This window comes from Eptesicus fuscus, chromosome 23 (genome assembly GCF_027574615.1).
Source record: "Eptesicus fuscus isolate TK198812 chromosome 23, DD_ASM_mEF_20220401, whole genome shotgun sequence".
Taxonomy (NCBI): Eukaryota; Metazoa; Chordata; class Mammalia; order Chiroptera; family Vespertilionidae; genus Eptesicus; species Eptesicus fuscus.
Genome location: NC_072495.1, coordinates 3652227 through 3672402, shown reverse-complemented (window position 1 = coordinate 3672402; position 20176 = coordinate 3652227). Strand labels below are relative to the sequence as shown.

The window sequence follows — 20176 nt, the reverse complement described above, 5'->3', positions numbered from 1 at the left end:
CAGACTTGTAACCAAGTAGAAGAGATTAAAGGAATTTCTCAGCAACTGCCAATAATTCTTTATCTTAAAAAATCTTTTTCTTTCCTTAAAAATAAAAATTGAAAAAATAAATAAAATAAAAACAGAAGACACCAGACCATCACTGAATTTTTCCCCAAAAACAATAAGGAGGTGGGGGAAGGGAGACACGTGGCGATCCAATATGGATGCCACTCCCCAAGAAAGCCATTTTATAAGGTCTCATCTTCGCCATGCTTTTTTCCAGCTAATGACTTAAAAACTTCTACAAATTCATAAATGCATCGGGGATTTCTGTGCACATGTAAAGGGAAAAGCCAGTTTAAAAACACAATGCGTGCAACTGTTCAATTTTGGACATTTTAGATAGAGTTTTTGTGCTGAGCTTAACTTTTTACTATGTACAGAATAAAAACCCAAGACTGTTTTTAGCCTTAAAGATGGCAGATATGAACCGGGAAAAAATACAGGCTGGTTTCCCAAGGCAATCTAAAGTATAATACTGAAATGTTGATCTGAGTATGCCTCCTATGAAGTCTAGAGGATAGAAGTTTATTAATGGAATATACCTTATATTTTATTTGAAATGTAACCTTAAAAATGTAAAAGTATTATTGATTTGAGAAATGCTAAGTATTTAATTTGCTACCTAAAATTTGAAGCTCTGAAAGTTTAAGGTCTCTTTTCTCGCCATGAAAAGGTTTTAAAGCTACACCATTTGTTAATGGAGGAAGGGGTAGACACCCTTCCCCCAGAAGAACAGGTAATCCAGTTTCCTGCCAGCAGCCATCTTTGAGGAATGTGGTAATTTGCATTTGAAAGGCTACAAACTTTCTCCAAACTCGTTTGGCAGAAAGAAAGTTTTGGAAGTTTGCTTAATTATATAAATAATAAAGTTAAAGGTTTCGTTATTTTGAAGTGACAAAATGCTAAAATATTAATCTAAATTTGCCTCATGAAAAATCTAGAGGACAGAATTGAATCTATTTGATTATGTCTTGTGTTTTAGAAATTTATTCTTAAGAATATAAAAGAGTTATTAATCTAGGAACTGCTAAATATTTGACTTGCCAGCTCTAAAAGTTCAAGGTTCAAATTGATTTGGGAGAAATTATATAAATGTGGTAATTAAATGCCTAAAGTATAACATGTTTTTGAGAAAATAAAATACTGTGTTTTCTCTGATAATTAGGAATTCAAAATATGTTACTTATTGGCCTGATTTTAAAAAGGAGGATTAATTCTGTGATCCAGTTTAAATTTAATTGACATTCTTTAAGATAATTTAAGTATATAATCTTTAAATCATATATATAAAAATGTATATATTTGATCTTTCCAAGTTATTTCAAGACTTTGAGAATAACTTTTGGACATTTCATGGGCCCTGAAATGTTTTTCAAAAGTCTGTTCTCTCTTAAAAGAAATATTTTTTTAATTAAACCGATTGATACTTGAAATCGCATGGAAAGCTTTATCAAATAAAAATTAATATATTTTATTTATATACATATATTAAATGTTATGAAGATTTTGGCCTCTAAGAAGGGCAAAATCAATATATTTCTTAAATATAGCCAAATTTTTCTACAGCAGTAGAATTTCAAGAAAGACAAAAGCCCCAAGCAGCCTGCATTTTGAATGGGCTGAGGGTGGGACAGTGTTTATGCTTTTGGATCAGACTAATAAATATCAGACCTATAAGTTTTACTGAATAAGTTTCTTTGCTTTTTTAATTAAAGATACCTACTTAAGTTACTTTATAAATTAGCCTTTTAAAATATAATCAAGGTCTCATATAAATTAAGTTACATGAGAAGCCAATGTTTTTATAAGTAATTGAATCCAAGTAAAATCTAAGAACAGATTAGAAGCCACCATTTACTGCCTGACGTGGTAGCCACCTGCATTCTTAATTAAGCTAGAGGCGGGGCAACATTTGCGGCTTGTGAATTCAGACGTAAATTTGCTTTATTTTTAAATGAAGATACCTACTTTAATTACTTAAATAAATTAGCTTATTAAATTATAATCAAGGCTTTCAGCTAAATGAAAAGCCAATAATTTTATAAACAATTTTAATAAAAGACCAGAAACAGCTAGTGAGATTTCTGTTTGTCTGCAATGTGATTTTGACTGTCTTTTAAAAGAATGGATTAGACAGCCGCCATGTTGGCTGCATGGCTTGCTGCTCCCATGGGGGCCGCTATCTTGCCTGCCCCTCTGGCCACATGGCTTGCCGCTTCCATGGGGCCACCATCTTAAAATAACAAAAACCAACCCCTTTCCTTTAAATAAGCCAATGTCTTTGTAAGCAATTTAGATAAGTCTTCTAAGAAGGTTACTGAAGCCTTCCCATGATCCTTCTGTGTATGCAAATAAGCCTAAGAGGATACTTTAAAAATATAATTATAATTTTAATAAAAAGGAGAAATTTAAAAATTTTGAAATCTCTTTCACTAATATTTACACTGTAAACTAAGATTGTTATTAAAAATCTGATCCGTACCAGTGGTCACCATAACCTTAAGAGAAAGTGCTTCATGTGACATGGCCTGACAATACAAAGTTGTATGTTGTAAAAAGAAAGACAAAGATTCTTAAATGAGACTGTAGCCTGCAAATTATTCTGGAAGGAAATAAAGAGGTTTCCTTCAAATATTGTAAAGATTATAATTGAAAGCCTATATATTTGGCCTCTTAAGCTAAAGTAAATAATTTGTGTTTTTGCCTCCCTGATAAGTTTTATGTAAAGTTAAAGACTAATTGCAGAAACTTAATATCACTTATTGTCCATAGTGTAGGACAAGTGAAGTTAAAAAATAAGCTTTATTTCAGGTTAACTTAAATTGGCTAATTGAAATAAGTGACTATTCATAAAAACTTAATTGTTCTGGACAAAATCTGTTCCAAAAATATTAACAAAAATTTTTATTGATGGTTCATCTCATAGTAAAATTGCTTAACATCCAATGAATCCAAAGCAGTCATATTTCTGTGCAAAAATTAAAAATAAAAGGTTATCAAGATTGCATTAAAATTTTTTTACAAAAGCCTCATAATAATAAAATAAAAAAGGATAGTAGAATAATATCCTGTAAGAAATATCCTGTAAGTAAATTGCATCAAGAAAATTTTTTACTTTAAAAATTAATTTTCATTCATAATACTGATAACAAGACACCCATAAAATCGTATGGTGTCAAAATAAGCCAAAGGAAAATTGTTTGGATAAAAATCAAAAGGATCCCAAGTCTAATTTATAGAAAAGATTTCTTTATTAACTTTTGGTAGAGAATATGTTTGTATATTTCCAGAAAAGCCCATATTGGTTCCTGCAACAATGGATCCCAGAGAGGATCTGATAGAACTGTTCCAGCCACAGAAAAAGCAGTGGCCCCCGAGAACAGAGGAGAAACAGTTCAGATATAAAAATAGTGAAGACGCCTTGCCATGCTAGCAGTCAGCAACTGTGCATTGCTGCAGGTTGCCCAGGACCAGGAGCAAGGAAGGTCGGTGTGCACGCTTCCAGACCATGTGTGCACACCCTTCTGCATAGAAGTCAATGTTTGATATTTTGTGTTCTACCAAGACCCCTGACTTGGGGGGCTTGCCTTATCTCTAACACAGGGAATGGTATTAACTGCCACATTAAAAAAGATGTTATAGCCGAAACCGGTTTGGCTCAGTGGATAGAGCGTCGGCCTGCAGACTGAAAGGTCCCAGGTTCAATTCCGGTCAAGGGCATGTACCTTGGTTGTGGGCACATCCCCAGTGGGGGGTGTGCAGGAGGCAGCTGGTCGATGTTTCTCTCTCATCGATGTTTCTAGCTCTCTATCCCTCTCCCTTCCTCTCTCTGAAAAATCAATAAAATATATTTTAAAAAAATATCTGCAGATTAGCAACAACAAAAATTAATCTAAATAAAATTTAAAAATTAAAAAAAAAAGATGTTATACCTCAGGCATTAACCATTTTTACAGATGGATCCAGTTCTGAAAGGCTGGATCTACTGCAGTAGGGGAGCAAAGGTCCTTCAAACCTCTTATATTTCAGAAGAAATACAAGCTCTTATTTATGCCTTAACAGATTTTGCTATGGAGCCCATCAATCTATAGTGATAGTACTTATGTGGTAAGTATGGCCAAAATTATTGAAACAGCTATTATAGGGCACACTAATTCAGAGGAACCTTTTCATTTAATTTTCAGCCTTTAAAATGTTATTAGAGAACAACAATTTCCATGTTTTATTGGAAGCAATGTCCTCAGTGTGTTATTCACCTCTCTGTGCCAACTTTAGGGGTAAATCCCCGAGGACTTAAACCTAATCAAATCTGGCAAAAGGGATGTCACTCAATTGTGGAAAGAGCCAATCGTACTCTTAAAATGCAATTACTAAAACAAAAAGGGGGAGACGAATATTATGTGTCACCTCAAAACAAACTTAGTCATGCTTTTTATACTTCAAAATTTTTTGAATTGTGATACAGAGAATCGTACAGCAGGTGAAAGGCATCAGGCCTCCTGTACAATAGCCTCCACTGAGTTAGCTAGGTGGAAGGAAGCACAAACCAGACAAGAGTTTTATCATATTCAGTAATAATGTGGGGAAGAGTTTGTGTTTTGTATCTTTCCAGAAAGAGCAACGCAGCCAATTTGGGTGCCAGAGCAGTCACCACAATGGACTCAGACAAGCTCCTGTGTCCCTTCACTCAAAAGGACTGAGAGTTGCCCATGAAGAAAACTGAAAGCTATGCAAGGGACTGAGGTGCCAACATGGAGTCATCTGAAGAAGTTAATGACTGAAGTGCAGCAGATTGTGGAAAAGCAAGAAGTTGAAGCTACTTCTTCAACCATGTTCCTGCTCATGCTAGCATCTGTTAGCTGCCAGTCTTCTGTAAAGTCTTGCGCAGTCAAGTCTGAGTGTTATGGGGCAACCCGCAAGAGACGACCACCAGAGACAGAGATCAACATGTATGAGCCTTTATTCAGCTGGCCAGGACTGCAGTTGCAACACTTCACCGCGGCAAAGGCCGAACTGCGGTGCAGACCTCAGGTGTTACAGCAAATTTATACTCAGAATCCACAAGAGGGAGTTAGGACAGTTACAATGACAACCCAAAGGTTACTAAAGCTATTTCAGCCGTTTCCAAGGAACTCAGGCACAGGTGTAACGCATGGGCACGCTTGGCTGGAGCGTGACCCACTACCTCCCTCCAAACTCTAACCGACCCATTGTTCGGTGACCTACTCCCTCTGTCCCAAGGCATCCTGCCTCCAGGCACCGGAGGAGCTGTACAATGTTTGCAGCCCAGAACATTCCCTACTGAATCGTTGATTCAGACTCCTCCCCTCCTTCTCCGGGGACTCGCCGGCAATGGGTGTGGAGGACCACGAGCTTCGCAGCCTGCATTCCTCACGCCTCTGCACCCAGACTAGGTCGCCAGGAGCGCACACAGGTGGGCTGTCCGGGTCCGGTGGGTGGGCTTCCTGATGTGCTGCCCTGACATCCGCCTTGCAGCCGCTGTACTGCCCTGGAGCGCCTGCAAAGACTTGAGGAGATTTCTGTTAGATAACACAGCTAGCCCTTCCTCCCTTAGCCTCGGGAGAAGAGGTGGCGGACGGCCAAACATGATTTCAAAAGGAGTCAGACCTTTTACATATGGGGTGCAGCGAGCCCTGAGTAGGGCAAAGGGGAGGAGACTTACCCAGTTCTCGCCAGTCTCTAATTTTAGTTTAGTTAGGGTGTCCTTAAGTGTCTGATTCATTCTCTCTACCTGTCCAGAACTCTGAGGTCTATAAACACAATGTAATTTCCATATGGCCTTACGGGCCTTAACTAAAGATTGGGTTACCTTAGCGATGAACGCTGGGCCATTGTCGGATCCCATGAATAAAGGTAGGCCAAACCGGGGGAGAATTTCAGAGAGGAGTTTCTTAACTACTACCTGTGCTGTTTCCGCCCTGGTCGGGTATGCCTCCGGCCACCGGAGAAAGTGTCCACAAATACAGGAGATATCAGTACCTCCCAGTCCACTGGGCAATTCAGTAAAGTCGACTTCCCAGTGTTCACCAGGGCTTGAACCTCGAAACCGGGTTCCTGGCGGGGCGGTTATCGGAGGTCCTGGGTTCACTGGTGCGCAGATCTGGCATCTCCTGGCTGTATCCTCCTCCTCGGGGGTGTACCTGGGGTTGGGCTCCAGACTGAGCAGGCATGGCTGCCAGCACCTCCAGGGGCCCTGCTGGTCTTTTCGCGGTCTTCGTTAGCCGTTTGTCGGCAATTGGTTCCCCTTCGTCACAGGGGAATTGTATGACTGCAACTTCTTTAGGGCCCCAAATGGCTGAAAGAAGGTTTAGTATCTCTGGAGCATTTTTAATATCCTTCCCCGAGGTTAGGAGGCCCCTCTCCTGATATAAGGCTCCATGTATATGCACTGTGGCAAAGGCATACCCACTGTCCGTGTAGATATTGATTCTCGTGTCCTTTCCCCACCGTAAGGCCTGGGTGAGGGCTCTGAGTTCTGCCTTCTGTACTGAAGTCCCATGTCCTAGGGATGGTGCCCATAGGACTCTTTCTAGTGTAACTACAGCTGCCCCGGCATACCCTACACCGTCCTCCACAAAGCTGCTCCCGCCGGTGACCAGGGTCTCCTCAGGGCTGGAGACGGGCTGGTCGGTTAGGTCGGCCCTCAAGGGGGTTAGGGTAGTCAGGGTCTCTTCACAGTCGTGGAGGGAGTTTCAGCTCCCTCATCGGGGAGGAGAGTGGCCGGGTGTAGGGCTGTCGTCTCCAAGAAGCTTACCCTCGGGGGTCGAGCAGGAGCACCTGGTACTGGGTAGTACGAGCATTTGACAACCGGCGCGCAGGTGGGCTGTGCAGTAGGGTTTCCACTGCGTGGGGCGCAGCCACGTGTACGTCTCGGCCAGAAGTCAGTTTAGAGGCTTCCTTAGCCAGTACGGCCGTGGCTGCCACAGCCTTCGGACAGCCCGGCCATCCTGCGGCCACTGGGTCCAGCCCCTCAGACAAGTGGGCAGCTGGCCTCTTCCAGGGCCCAGAGTCTGTCAGTGCCCCTTCGGCACCCCCCGGGGTTCTGCCACAGAAGCTGGGAGGGCCTGGTGAGGCCGGGCAGGGCCAGAGCAGGAGGAAGGAATGGGTAACAGTCTCCCCAGGTTAGCGCCTTGGCACCTTCACAACCTGTGGGGCAGGAAAGCTCCCGCCCAGCAGCCCGGCCCCGGCCTAGCTGGTCAGCATCAGGGCACCAGACCCTTTGCCTCTTGGGGTTCGCAGGCTATTCAGCGGGGGACCCGGGAATAAACAAACCACGGGGCGGAGAGTTTGCGGGAGAAACAATGGCCTCGGGCCGGCGGGGCTCTGGGTGAGGCCCGTGTGAAGAGGGGCAACCTGGCTGCCCGAGGTCCGAGCTGGCGGGGAGGTGCGGGGGGGGGGGGGTCGCTGCCCGCGCGGCCCCGCAAAGGCGGCCCAGGGGCGGCGGGCGCGCGGCAGGGGGTCCTGACACCCAGTCCCTCGCGCGGCCGGTCCGGAAGGGCTTTCCCGGCGGGAGCGGGCGTCCGGACGCCGGCGGCGGCAGGTTAGGGAGGAGGCCGGCCCGGGACGTCACAGCGGCGGGCGCGGCCTCCCGCCCAGGAGGGCGGAGCGCGGGGCCCCGCCTCGAGGGCGGGAACTGACCGCGGCGCCGACCCCGCAGCCGGAACCCAGGCCGCGGAGGTGGAGGAGCAGCCCGTCCGTCTCCGTCCCACGGCCGCCGCCGCGATGCTCGCCCGGGCCTGCGGGCCCGTCCGCGGGGGTGAGTGCTCCCGGCCCGCGGCCGGCGCGGCGGGGCTGGCGGGGCCCCCGGCGGCGGCCGTGACCTTTGCCCCAGTTCGGGGCCCGGCGCCTGCGCGGCCCGGGCTCCTCCGCCCTGCGCCCGCCGACCCCCGCCCCGCCCCGCCCGGCGCCCCCCCCCGCCCCGTCCCTGCGTCTCTCCCCGCGGGGACTCGGTGCGCCCCGCGCGGAGCCAGGCCTGGGGTGGCGCCCGCGCTGCACCTGTGACCTTGGGCGAGCCCGCCGTCTGCCTCAGTGGGCCCCTGGGTGCCCTGCCCGCCGTCTGCCTCAGTGGGCCCCTGGGTGCCCTGCCCGCCGTCTGCCTCAGTGGGCCCCTGGGTGCCCTGCCCGCCGTCTGCCTCAGTGGGCCCCTGGGTGCCCTGCCCGCCGTCTGCCTCAGTGGGTCCCTGGGTGCCCTGCCCGCCGTCCGCCTCAGTGGGCCCCTGGGTGCCCTGCCCGCAGCACGTGCTCAGGGATGGTCCCGCTCCCCGGCTGCGGGGACACCCAGGCGGGGGGCCAGACCCAGCACCCCAGTAATAACAATAAGGAGAGCCCGTGGGGACTGTCTGCCAGGCCTGAGCTACAGTTACTATCTTCCTTTTCCCCCTAAATGTGTCCAACTACATTCTTTCTTTATTTTGTTTTTTTTTTTTTTTGTTAATCCTCACCCAAGGATATTTTCCATTGATTTTTAGAGAGAGGGGAAAGGAGAGGGAGAGACAGAAACATCATGTGAGAGAGACATCGGTTGAATGCCTCCCACACTCACCCCAATCCAGAATCAAACCTGGGACCCTTCAGTCCGAGGCTGACACTGTCCACTGAGCCAGTTAGTATCTTCTTAAACCTCTCTCTCTCTCTCTCTACTACATACACATATGTTTTTATTGATTTCAGAGAGGAAGGGAGAGAGAGGGAGAGAGAAACATCAATGACGAGAAAATCATCGATCTGCTGCCTCCTGCACGCCCCACACTGGGGATAGAGCCTGCAACCCAGGCCTGTGCCCTGAGAATCAAACCGTGACCTCCTGGTTCATAGGTCGATGCTCAACCACTGAGCCAGCGGGGCAGTAACTTCTTAATCCTCTCATCCCCAGACACTCAGTGCTGCTGTCCTCCACGTTGAGTATTAGCTGAGGCTCAGTGAAGTTAAGATCCTTTAAGGGCACAGAGCTGTGCTCTGACTGTTGGCATTATTATTATTATTATTGGCATTATACTGAGGATTGGGTAGGATAGTCTATGCAGAGTGTTTAGAAAGCATTGAGGTCACAGTTCAATTCCCGTGTGGGGCGTGCAAGAGGCAGCCGATCAATGATTCTCTCTCCTCATTGATGCTTCTATCTATCCCTCTCCCTTCCTCTCTGAAATCAATAAAAATATACTTAAGAACAAAAGCATTATAAGCAGTTGTTTGGGGTCCTCATAGCAGCACTCTGACATTTTGGGCCGATACTTCCTTGTTGTGGGGACTGGCCTGTGCATTGTGGGGTGTTTAGCAGCATCCCTGGTCTCTCCTCACTCCATACCAGTGCCATTTCCCCATTCAGCCATGACAGCCACAGGTATCTGCAGACAATTCCCATGTCCCTCGGGCAGCACCATCCCCAGGGGAGGCCGCTGAGGGTCCGCTATTGTCATTAACCAAGACCTCTTGCATCCCCTCCCACTGCCCACTCTTCTTGCGGGCAGCTCTCCGTCGACAGTTACATACTGTCTACCAGTCTGTGGACCTGCCCGAGACACACCAGATGCTGCGCCAGACGTGCCGGGACTTTGCCGAGAAGGAGCTGTTTCCCATCGCGGCCGAGATAGACAAGGAGCACCGCTTCCCAGCGGCTCAGGTAGGCGCCGCCCCCAGCCGCCCAGGGTGGAGTCTGCCCTCGGCTCCAGGCGAGGGTGACAGTGACGGCCGCTGGCACGGAGACTCTAGCCAGGGGGCCCTAAGGCAGGTCTTGGGCCCTAGAAAATGCTCTGGAAGTTCCCCTTGTCAGCATGAGGCCTGTCGCCGGGATTTAACTTCAAATAACAGTGACGTGGTGGATGCTTACCGTGCTCCAGGCATGGGATTCACAATAACACTCACAGCTCCTCTGTTCCTCACCGAGTCCTGGTACTGTCGTTATGCACAGTTGATGAAACAGGTTGGTGAGGGTTAAAACGTGCCCGTCTCCCTCGCCTGTGGCATGAGGTTGACGCAGCGTCGTTCTCGGAGAGAGACTGCGGTGGGAGAACTCACACAAAGCACTTGAGTGGAGCCGGGCATACTTCCAGGCCGGCACGTGGTAATTCACCGCCACGAGCACCGTCACCCCAAATGAAAACTCCCTGGCTCTTACCGTTCACGCATCCATTCTCTCGCCGCCACTGGGAGTGGAGCAGTGAGCGCGCACACAGCCTGCCCTCGTGGTCGGGGAGAAAGGCCTTAATCCAAAGGAGCACAGTAACGGGTGACACTCCCGCTCATAAGCACTCGGGGGAGGCACAGGTGTGGCCAGAGTGGGGTGACAGCCCCAAGAGCTGAGAACCAAGGGGGAGGAGGAGATAATACCTAGTGGATAGAGGTCATTTCTCACCGGAGCAGCGTGTGCAAAGGCCCTGTGGTGGGGAGGGGTGAGTGGTATGCTTAAGGGACTGGGAGAAGGTCACTGTGGCGCTTTGCTGCCACGCTTCTCACCGTGGAGGCTCCTGGAAGCGTCTGCGCCTCCGCCTGCTCGGTGGCTGTGGCTGCAGACAGGTGAGCCAGTGCGAGTGTGGCCGGGGCGGCTTGAGGGGGTGCGCTGAGGGCGGGCGCCGGCTCCCAGCCGCCGCAGCCGTGACCCTTCCCTGAGGCCAGGTGAAGAAGATGGGCGGGCTCGGGCTCCTGGCCATGGATGTGCCGGAGGAGCTGGGTGGCGCGGGCCTCGACTACCTGGCCTACGCCATCGCCATGGAGGAGATCAGCCGGGGCTGTGCCTCCACCGGAGTCATCATGAGCGTCAACAACGTGAGTCCCCGTCCTGGACCTCGGGACCCGGGTGGCGGGGCTCCCCTGGGCCGGCACTCGCCACGGGTCCGGCTCCGGGCCTCCTCTGGACTTGGTCCTTCGGGCTCTGGAGAGAACCGGCCTGGCGGGGGGTCCCGGCTGGGCAGGTGCCCGGGCTCGAGGCCTCCGACCGCTCCCCTCTGCCCCCACAGTCCCTCTACTTGGGGCCCATCATGAAGTTTGGCTCCAAGGAGCAGAAGCAGAAGTGGGTCACGCCTTTCACCAGCGGCGACAAAATTGGCTGCTTTGCCCTCAGCGAGCCAGGTACCACAGTGGGCTGCTGCCCCCGTCCCCTCGCCTCTCACCTCAGCACCCCCTCGCCTCAGCACCCCCTCGCCTCAGCACCCCCTCGCCTCAGCACCCCCTCGCCTCAGCATCGGGTGACAGACTGTAGCCGGCTGCCCCGCGGGGAGGCGGGAGCTAGGGCCTGTGCTGACTGGGAGGGACCCTTGCTCTGGGGTCCCCTCACCTAAAGCTGCTACACCCCCCTTCCTCTCCCCCTCCCCCTCCCCCCGCACTGGATGCTGCGGAGCTGGCATGGTCTGGGAGCTTCCTCTCAGGGCCAGACCCGGACTCTTTGGAGCCGGGGTTGAGGCTGGGCTCCTGCCCAGTTGGCAGCAGTGGGGGGTGGGGGTGGGGGGGGTGGCCTGGACTCGGAGCTGTGTGCCCGCAGGGAATGGCAGCGACGCGGGAGCCGCAGCCACCTCCGCCCGGGCAGAGGGTGACTCGTGGGTCCTGAACGGCACCAAAGCCTGGATCACCAACTGCTGGGACGCCTCGGCTACGGTGGTCTTTGCCAGCACCGACAGGTCCCTGCGCCACAAGGTGGGGCCCCGGAGACCCCTGAGACCTCGCAGTCATTTCAGTTTCTAATAAATCTCAGCTTTCTGCTCTGGCCCCTGGAGCTGTCCCTTCTCCCCTGCCTGCCACTGGCCGGGGCTGGGGTCTGCGCCTTCCCCAGAGGGGCCAGCAGGGGGCGGCACGGCCCTGGTCCTGAGGGAAGTGAGGGACGGGACCGGGCAGGGCAGGGGCGGCTGTGTGGTGGCTGATAGAGGGCCGTGGCCTGGGGCAGCCTCTGGGGAAGGCACCGACGGGGTTTTCTGCTCTCCAGGGCATCAGCGCCTTCCTGGTTCCCATGCCAACGCCCGGGCTCTCGTTGGGGAAGAAGGAAGACAAGCTGGGCATCCGGGCCTCATCCACGGCCAACCTCATCTTTGAGGACTGCCGCGTCCCCAAGGACAACCTGCTGGGGGAGCTGGGCATGGGCTTCAAGATAGCCATGGTGAGCCGGGCAGGGGTGAGCGGGGCAGGGGGGTGAGCGGGGCGGGGGTGAGCGGGGCGGGGGGGGGTGAGCGGGGCAGGGGGGTGAGCGGGGCAGGAGGGTGAGCCGGGCAGGGGGGTGAGCCGGGCAGAGGGGTGAGCTGGGCAGGGGTGTGAGCGGGGCAGAGGGGTGAGCTGGGCAGGGGGGTGAGCTGGGCAGGGGTGTGAGCGGGGCAAGAGGGTGAGCCGGGCAGGGGGGTGAGCCGGGCAGAGGGGTGAGCTGGGCAGAGGTGAGCCGGGCAGGGGGGTGAGCGGGGAAGAGGGGTGAGCCGGGCAGGGGGGTGAGCTGGGCAGAGGTGAGCCGGGCAGAGGGGTGAGCTGGGCAGGGGGGGTGAGCCGGGCAGGGGTGAGCGGGGCAGGGGGGTGAGCGGGGCAGAGGGGGTGAGCCGGGCAGAGGGGTGAGCCGGGCAGGGGGGGTGAGCGGGGCAGGGGGGTGAGCGGGGCAGAGGGGTGAGCCGGGCAGGGGGGTGAGCGGGGCAGAGGGGTGAGCTGGGCAGGGGTGAGCGGGGCAGGGGTGTGAGCGGGGCAAGAGGGTGAGCTGGGCAGGGGGGTGAGCGGGGCAGGGGGGTGAGCGGGGCAGGGGGGTGAGCCGGGCAGGGGGGTGAGCCGGGCAGGGGTGAGCGGGGCAGGGGGGTGAGTGGTGTAGAGGGTGAGCGGGGCAGGGGGGGTGAGCGGGGCAGGGGGGTGAGCGGGGCAAGAGGGTGAGCCGGGCGGGGGTGAGCGGGGCAGGGGGGGTGAGCGGGGTAGAGGGGTGAGCGGGGCAGGGGGGTGAGCCGGGCAGGGGGGTGAGCGGGGGAGGGGGGTGAGCCGGGCAGGGGGGTGAGCCGGGCAGAGGGGTGAGCCGGGCAGGGGGGTGAGCCGGGCAGGGGTTGAGTGGGGCAGAGGTGAGCCGGGCAATGGGGGGTGAGCCCAGCAGGGGGGGGGCGCCCTGGGTCGAGGCCCTGGCACCCAGCTGGCCAGCTACTGACTGGGACGGCCCCACAGCAAACCCTGGACATGGGCCGCATTGGCATCGCCTCCCAGGCACTGGGCATCGCCCAGGCCGCCCTTGACTGCGCTGTGAACTACGCCGAGAATCGCAAGGCCTTTGGGGCGCCCATCACCAAGCTCCAGGGCATCCAGGTAACAGGCGGAGACCCCAGGAGCGTTACCTGCTCCCGTGCTCCCCTCCTGCTCCCTGCTGTCCCCCTCGGGAGGGAGGGGGAGGGAGGGGGCGGAAGGGGGCGGGGCGGGTGCTGACGGGCGGGCGGGGCCTGGTCGTTGCAGTTCAAGTTGGCGGACATGGCCCTGGCCCTGGAGAGTGCCCGGCTGCTGACCTGGCGCGCGGCCATGCTGAAGGACAACAAGAAGCCTTTCACCAAGGTGCCTGGGCCGCGGGCTCCCGGGCGTCGCCCTTTGGTGGCCGAGGGACGAGGGAGGAGTCTGGCTGGGGTTCCAGCTCCCGCTGCTCCAAGGGGCCAGGTGCTGGGCACCTGGTGACGTTTCTGACCCACCGTCCCTGTGGTTAGGAGGCGGCGATGGCCAAGCTGGCTGCGTCGGAGGCCGCGACCGCCATCAGCCACCAGGTGAGTGTCCGGGCGGGCGGCCCCGGGTCGAGTAGAGTCGGCCGCCCCCCCAGCTGTCCTGCCCTTCTGTCCCACGTGGAGGCGTCTTCTCCCCGCTGAGCCCCGCCTTTCGCCGCAGGCCATTCAGATCCTGGGTGGCATGGGCTACGTGACAGAGATGCCGGCCGAGCGGCACTACCGCGACGCCCGCATCACCGAGATCTACGAGGGCACCAGTGAGATCCAGAGGCTGGTCATCGCCGGCCACCTGCTCAAGAGCTACCGGAGCTGAGCCCCGAGGGCCGCCCTGCCCGCGGGCTGCGGACTGACTGTGCGGAGTGGGAGCCACGTGGCCCGAACCCGGCTCCAGACACGGGCGGACAGGCAGGGCCCAGGCCACCGCCCCAGCCCTCCCGGGTGGCCCCCAGACCAACGTGCCGGAGCCTTCGAGGAGGCGAGGCGAGGGGCTGGGACCTGTGTGAGGACTCGGCCCCTCTTTCCTGGCTCCGCTCCCCTCCCGACGTGCCTTATTCTTCATCCGAGGGTTCGGGCCCTCGTGCTCAGCAGGAGGCCGGGAGGCCTGGGAACCGCAGTGTCTGCTCTTTTCCCTGAGGTCAGGGGTCAGGAGGAGTGGGTGGGGCTGGAGTAACTTCACAGCAGCAGTCGCTGTAGCCGTGCTCTCGGCGCTGCCTGGGGACGGCTGGGGCCTGTGCTCCAGGGTAAGCGGGGGCAGGGGGGTGGCTGAGGGGCCTCGGGACAGTGTGGGAACGGACAGCAATAAAGTGGACCCTCCGAGCGAGTCCTTGCCTGTGAGCTGCGGGAGGCCGCCGCTCCTTCCCACGCTTCTGACCAGCGCGTCCGCCCGTCGGGAGGCCTGGCCGCCCAGGAGAGCTCCGGCGAGGCCGTGACGCAGGCCAGGCAGGAGGAGCCGCTGGGGCCCTGAGTGTCAGGAGAGTGGCTCCCGCTCTCACTGAGGAAGGAAGGTGCCGGGTGGGCCAGGAGGGGCTGGGGGAGGAGCAGAGCTGCAGAGGCCCCGTGTGAGTGCTGGGCGGGGGGGGGGGCGTGGGTGGGGGGGGGGGCAGCACTGAGCCTGCCAGGGAGGTCTTGGTCGGGGACCAGGCTTTGGGCCAAGGTGCCGGGGGCTGGAGCCCACGCGCAGTCGCTGTGGCCCAGTGACGAGAGCGGAGAGAAAACAGGAAAGCCAACGCGTCCGAAGGCAGGAAGCCCACCCGGCGTTGCTGTGAGGTCTGAGGGGGCCGATGGGGACGTGACCCATTTGGAGCCACGACCGAATAGGTGCCATCGCCACGGGTGGGCGTCTGTGCCAGGCGGGGTGCTGCCTCCCCGCACCCGCACCAAGACGGCAGCCTCCAGCCTCCCACCCCACCTCTCCGGGGCCCACGCGGCAAGGCTGGCCTTGACCTTGGCCGGATAGAGACCCCGACGGGCAGTGCCCCTGCCCCTGAGAAAGGCTCCCTTGGCACTCGCTGCGCCAGCACCGGCCTCGTGGGAATCAGGTCCTGGTTTCCACCACCTGAGGGCAAACAGGGGCGGGCGGGGTGGCGGGGGGGGCGCACAGGTGAGGCCCTCCCTGCTGATAATGACGCCCAGAATGGGATCAGCTGCCGCCAGCTCCGAGGTCGGGCAGCGCCAGGGCAGGGCTGGCTCGGGGGGCTGTGCCGCTCCTGCTCCAGGTAAGCGCCCACCGACGCCCTCTGTGGGGCTCCGGGCCCGCCCGGTGACCGCGGAGGTTGGGGGGAGCCGGGTGGGTTCAGAGCTCCCAGGAGCGCAGATGTGACCACCTCACCTGGGAGCAGGTGGAGGTCTGACCGCCCCCCAGTCCCTGACCCCTGGCCCAGCGGAGGGAGGACCAGGGCGGTGGTATTCTCTGGGCCACTCTCCGGTCGTGGTCGTGCGAGGGGCTCCCCCGAGACTGTCTTTCTGAAGAGCCAACACTGACGACGCCAGTGCGGGTTTAGGTTGGGTTTTACTGTTTAAATGGCGGTGTGATGGGCTTCAGGGCTCAGAGGGGAACGGGGAGCCGAACCGAGCTTCAGTCCCAGGCGGGCGGCTGCTGCACCAGCTCTCCTGCGGGGCCCCGGCCCCTCCTGGCCGGGCTCTCAGGCCGAGGCCTCCGCCCACCCGGGTCCTCCCTGCTGGAAAGCACCTGGGCCTCACCCCTAAGGCACCCGGTCCCCAGGGCTGGACGCAGAGGAGTCGGCCCAGGACCGGTCGTCCCAGCGGGGCCTTGCTCCTTGCCCTGCTGGAAGCACCCACACCCAGGGCCACATTGTCCTCTGTCGGAGCTGAAGGGCGCCCGGCTCGGGGCCAAGGTCATGGGTCAGAGATCTCCGGAGGAGAGGCGAGGCCCAGACCCTCGGCTTTGACGGGAGCAGGCCTGTCAGTTACAGACGCCCCGGCTTAGAACTCTGCCCCGAGTCCGTTTGAACGTGGACGCCCGAGTAGCTGGCAGACATGCTGTCCCCTTGTGCCCAGGTGTCCTCCGAGGAGCAAGGACAGCCGCCGAAGGAGACGTGGGGGGGTGGGGTGGGGTGAGCACGGGACAGGACACCGCGAGGGGCTGCAGCGGGCTCCCCGGACCTTGTAGTTCTTACCGTGTCCCCTCAGGGCACTCCGCTCTAACACCGGTGCTTACTGAGGTGGACGAACTCCACGTGGGTGGGCACACTGGCTTCAGTCCTGGGCCCCTGAGGGACCCCGACCCTGGCCCGCGTCTAACGGTCCCCGGGAGAAGGGAAGGGGGTTTGTGAGCTTTGGCTCGATTCCTCTTCTCCGTGAGAAAGAGGGGGCGGGGGGGGGGGGGCGTCTCTCCCTGGGGTCAGGTTTCTGGTGGGAGGAGGCGGATGTAAAGATGGCCCCGCAGAGGATGAGGGGCCCTGGGTTAGGGGAGGGTCCCCGGGATAGATGCAGTTTTCGGGAGATGTGGAGGGTCTCGTTAAGGAGAATTAGAAACAGGACAGAACGAGGCGGAGGCGGAGCACCTTAGAACAGTGGTCGGCAAACTGCGGCCTCTTGAGTGTTCTAACGCCACTTCTTCAACATAGACTCGCCCAGGCCGAAAGCCGACTTCTGCGCATGGGCCACGAAGTTTCAATCGCACTGTACGTGTGCGCCCGCACGTGGTATTTTGTGGAAGAGCCACACTCAAGGGGCCAAAGAGCCGCATGTGGCTTGAGAGCCGCAGTTTGCCGACCACGGCTCTCTCCAGTGGAAAGGCCTGGAATAATAATTCCCTAAGCAATGAGCCTCAGGTCCCTAAGGAACAGCTGAGCCTGGCCGGCATGGCTAGTGGTTGATCATTGACCTATGAACCTGGAGGTCAATAAAATTATATTTAAAAAAAAGAAAAGCAGTAGCTGCGAACAGTCTGGGGCGGGGGGGTGGGGGTGGGGGGAATACAAGGCTATCCAATGCCAGGCTGGGTCGATGCAAGCGGCGCCACATCAAAATGACATGAGAGGGGTCTGGAAGCTTTTTGTCCAGCTTGCTAGGAGTGTTCACACACTTAAATGCTAACAACGCCATTGTTCCTAAGCCTTTTTAAAAAATATTTTTTATTGATTTCAGAGAGGAAGGAAGAGGGAGAGAGAAACATCAGTGATGAGAGAGAATCATTGATCGGCTGCCTCCTGCACACCCCACACTGCGGATCGAGCCCACAACCCGGGCATGTACCCTTCCCGGGAATCAAATAATGACCTGGTTCACAGGTCGACACTCGACCATTGAGCCACACCGGCGGGGCATCTAAGCTGTTTTCAGTTTGTAAGGTTGTGTCAGAGGGAACTGACTCCCTGATCGCCAGCGTGGCTTGGGAGCTGAGCTGGATCAAACGAGGAAGCGGGGAGGCACCGATAGATTCTCAAGGAGGAAGCTGAAAGGCGGGCCGGGGATGGACGTGCTAACCCAGGCTCTGCCGTGACAGAGGACAGCTGGTGGCACGCGCTTCGCCGTAAAACTCGTCCTGTTTTCCAGAGAACCTGTAAATTGGTGAAGTTGTTTCTTTGTGAATATCTCGATGGGCTCTTGCTCACCCAAGGAAAAACTCCGAAGTTTACTGTTCTCAAATTCTGTGTGTTTTCCCTTCTCCTCGTGTTACTATTTCATTAATCAAATTAATCTATTGCTTTTTTTGTAAAATTAAAATAGCACACTGATTGAGAAAAGAGAAGGACAGGGACAGTCGCTTACTCAAAGGGCACTTCCCAAAGCGGGAGGCTCCCGCGTGGACAGCTTTGTCTCCGGTCTTCGTCGCCGCGCTCCCACGGCCCGGCTCCGTGCTTGGCTGAGAGGTCGCTTCTCCTTCACCCCGGCCGGTTCCTGGGACCTGTGACCTTGTTTGCCGTGACGGTGGGATTGTGAGGCATCCAGCCCGTTGTTTTTAGATCGCCCCTCAGTCCAGATTAGTCCGAAGGTTGCTTCATGATTAGGTTCATGCAGCGCATTTTGGCAGTGATCGTGTTGTAAAATCCGAATTTTAAAAAATATATTTTTATTGATTTCAGAGAGGAAGGGAGAGGGAGAGAGAGAGAGAAACTTCAGTGAGAAAGAGTCATTGATCGGCTGCCTCCTGCAGGCCCACCCTGGGGATCGAGCTCACAACCCAGACCAGGAATCAAACCGTGACCTCCTGGTTCACAGGTGAGCCACGCTGGCCGCGCGTGAGATCCCCATCTTATTCCTGACTTCAGTGGTTAGTGTGTGATCTCTTTCTCAATCAATCTGAGTTTTGTCAATTATTTTTGTCTTTCTAAAGAACCAACTTTTGACTTTATTGACATCCAGCATTGAGTTTGTGTATTGTTTTAGTGTTTTTTAAGTTGAAGTATAATTGACAAAATGACATTATATTGGCTTCAGGTGTGTAACAATGACTCGATAGTATCTGACACAGGCATACCCCGTTTTATTGCGCACGGCTTCACCGAGCATCGCAGGTGTTGCATTTTTTTTTAAATGGTTTTCTCCTTATTTGCTTTGGTTACTTAAGAAATATAGGAAAGTTTTCTTCTTTTTATATATATATATTTTATTGATTTTCCACAGAGAGGAAGGGAGAGGGATAGAGAGCTAGAAACATCGATGAGAGAGAAACATTGATCAGCTGCCTCCTGCACACTCCCCACTGGGGCTGTGCCCGCAACCAAGGTACATGCCCTTGACCGGAATCGAACCTGGGACCTTTCAGTCCGCAGGCCGACGCTCCATCCACTGAGCCAAACCGGTTTGGCAGGTGTTGCATTTTTTACAAATTGAAGGCAAGACCCTCCACCAGCAAAAGATCGTACCCGGCTTTATCGGGAGAGCATTGTGGAACTGTCGCCACAATAAGTCTAGTTGGCGTTCATCACCAGACATGGCTGCAGATTTTTTTTGTCTTGTGATAACTTTTAAGATCTACTCTCGTAGCAGCTTTGAAACGTGCAGTGCAGTATTACAGTTACCCTGCTATACATTACAGTCCAGGGCTGTGCTTTTAAAATGAATATGATTTAAAACTTTTGTTTCCTTCTACTATTTTAAAATTCAATTTGCTGTTCTTTTTCCATCTTCCTGGGATGAATGGTCACTGATTTTTCAGTCTTTTTCCCCTCATAAATGAATTTAAAGTGATGCATTTCCCTGCGAGCACGGCTCAGCTCATTTAGTAGATTTTGACATATTGTATGTTTCATTGTCACTCAGTTTCCTGAATCCACTGCGCTCTTCTCCTTTGACATCAGTTATTTAATAGAGTGTTCGTTTATGAACATGGGATTTACTTGGTATTTTTTGTTACTGAGTTTTTAAAATTGTGGTAAAATGTATCCTATATAATAAAGAGGTAATATGCAAATTGACCCTCATGCCCTTGCACAAGATGGCCTCCCCATGTGGTCAAAGATGGCCGCCACAAGATGGCTGCCCAGGGAGGGTAGTTGTGGGCGATCAGGCCAGCAGGGGAAGGCAGTTGGGGGGGACCAAGCCTGCAGGGGAGGGCAGTTAGGGGCAACTGGGCCTGCAGGGGTGGACAGTTAGGGGCGACCAGGCCTGCAGGGGAGGGTAGTTGGGGGGAACCAGGCCTGCAGGGGAGGGCAGTTAGGGGAAACCATGCTGGCAAGGGAGGGCATTTGGGGGGGGACCAGGTCTGCAGGGGAGGATAGTTGGGGGGAACCAGGCCTGCAGGGGAGGGCAGTTAGGGGAAACCATGCTGGCAAGGGAGGCATTTGGGGAGGGACCAGGCCTGCAGAGGAGGGGAGTTGGGAGCAACCAGGTTGGCAGAGGAGGGCAGTTAGAGGCAACCGGGCCAGGAGGGGAGCAGTTAGGCGTCGATCAGGCTGGTAGAGGAGTGGTTAGGAGGTGATCAGGCTGGCAGGCAGGTGAGTGGTTGGGAGCCAGCAGTCCCGGATTGTGAGAGGGATGTCCGACTGCTGGTTTAGGCCCGA

The 20176-nt window shown here is 55.0% G+C and overlaps 1 protein-coding gene and 1 long non-coding RNA gene across 2 annotated transcripts; one reads left to right on the top strand and one right to left on the bottom strand.

Annotated features, from left to right (window-relative positions):
- Positions 1 to 4987: 4987 nt before the first annotated feature.
- Positions 4988 to 7457, bottom strand: LOC129148085 (uncharacterized). Its single transcript, XR_008555265.1, has 2 exons — positions 5969 to 7457; positions 4988 to 5572 (listed from the first exon to the last, which is right to left on the bottom strand). It is a non-coding gene; the product is annotated as an uncharacterized LOC129148085 (long non-coding RNA).
- A 791-nt stretch (positions 7458 to 8248) lies between these two features.
- On the top strand, positions 8249 to 14529 carry ACADS (acyl-CoA dehydrogenase short chain). The gene is made up of 10 exons (XM_054712755.1): positions 8249 to 8380; positions 9533 to 9685; positions 10678 to 10827; positions 11019 to 11130; positions 11540 to 11691; positions 11978 to 12148; positions 13171 to 13308; positions 13453 to 13548; positions 13695 to 13751; positions 13870 to 14529. Exons 1-10 carry the CDS (start codon positions 8315 to 8317, stop codon positions 14020 to 14022), a joined length of 1248 nt encoding a protein of 415 aa, XP_054568730.1. The 5' UTR covers positions 8249 to 8314; the 3' UTR covers positions 14023 to 14529.
- Positions 14530 to 20176: the final 5647 nt, after the last annotated feature.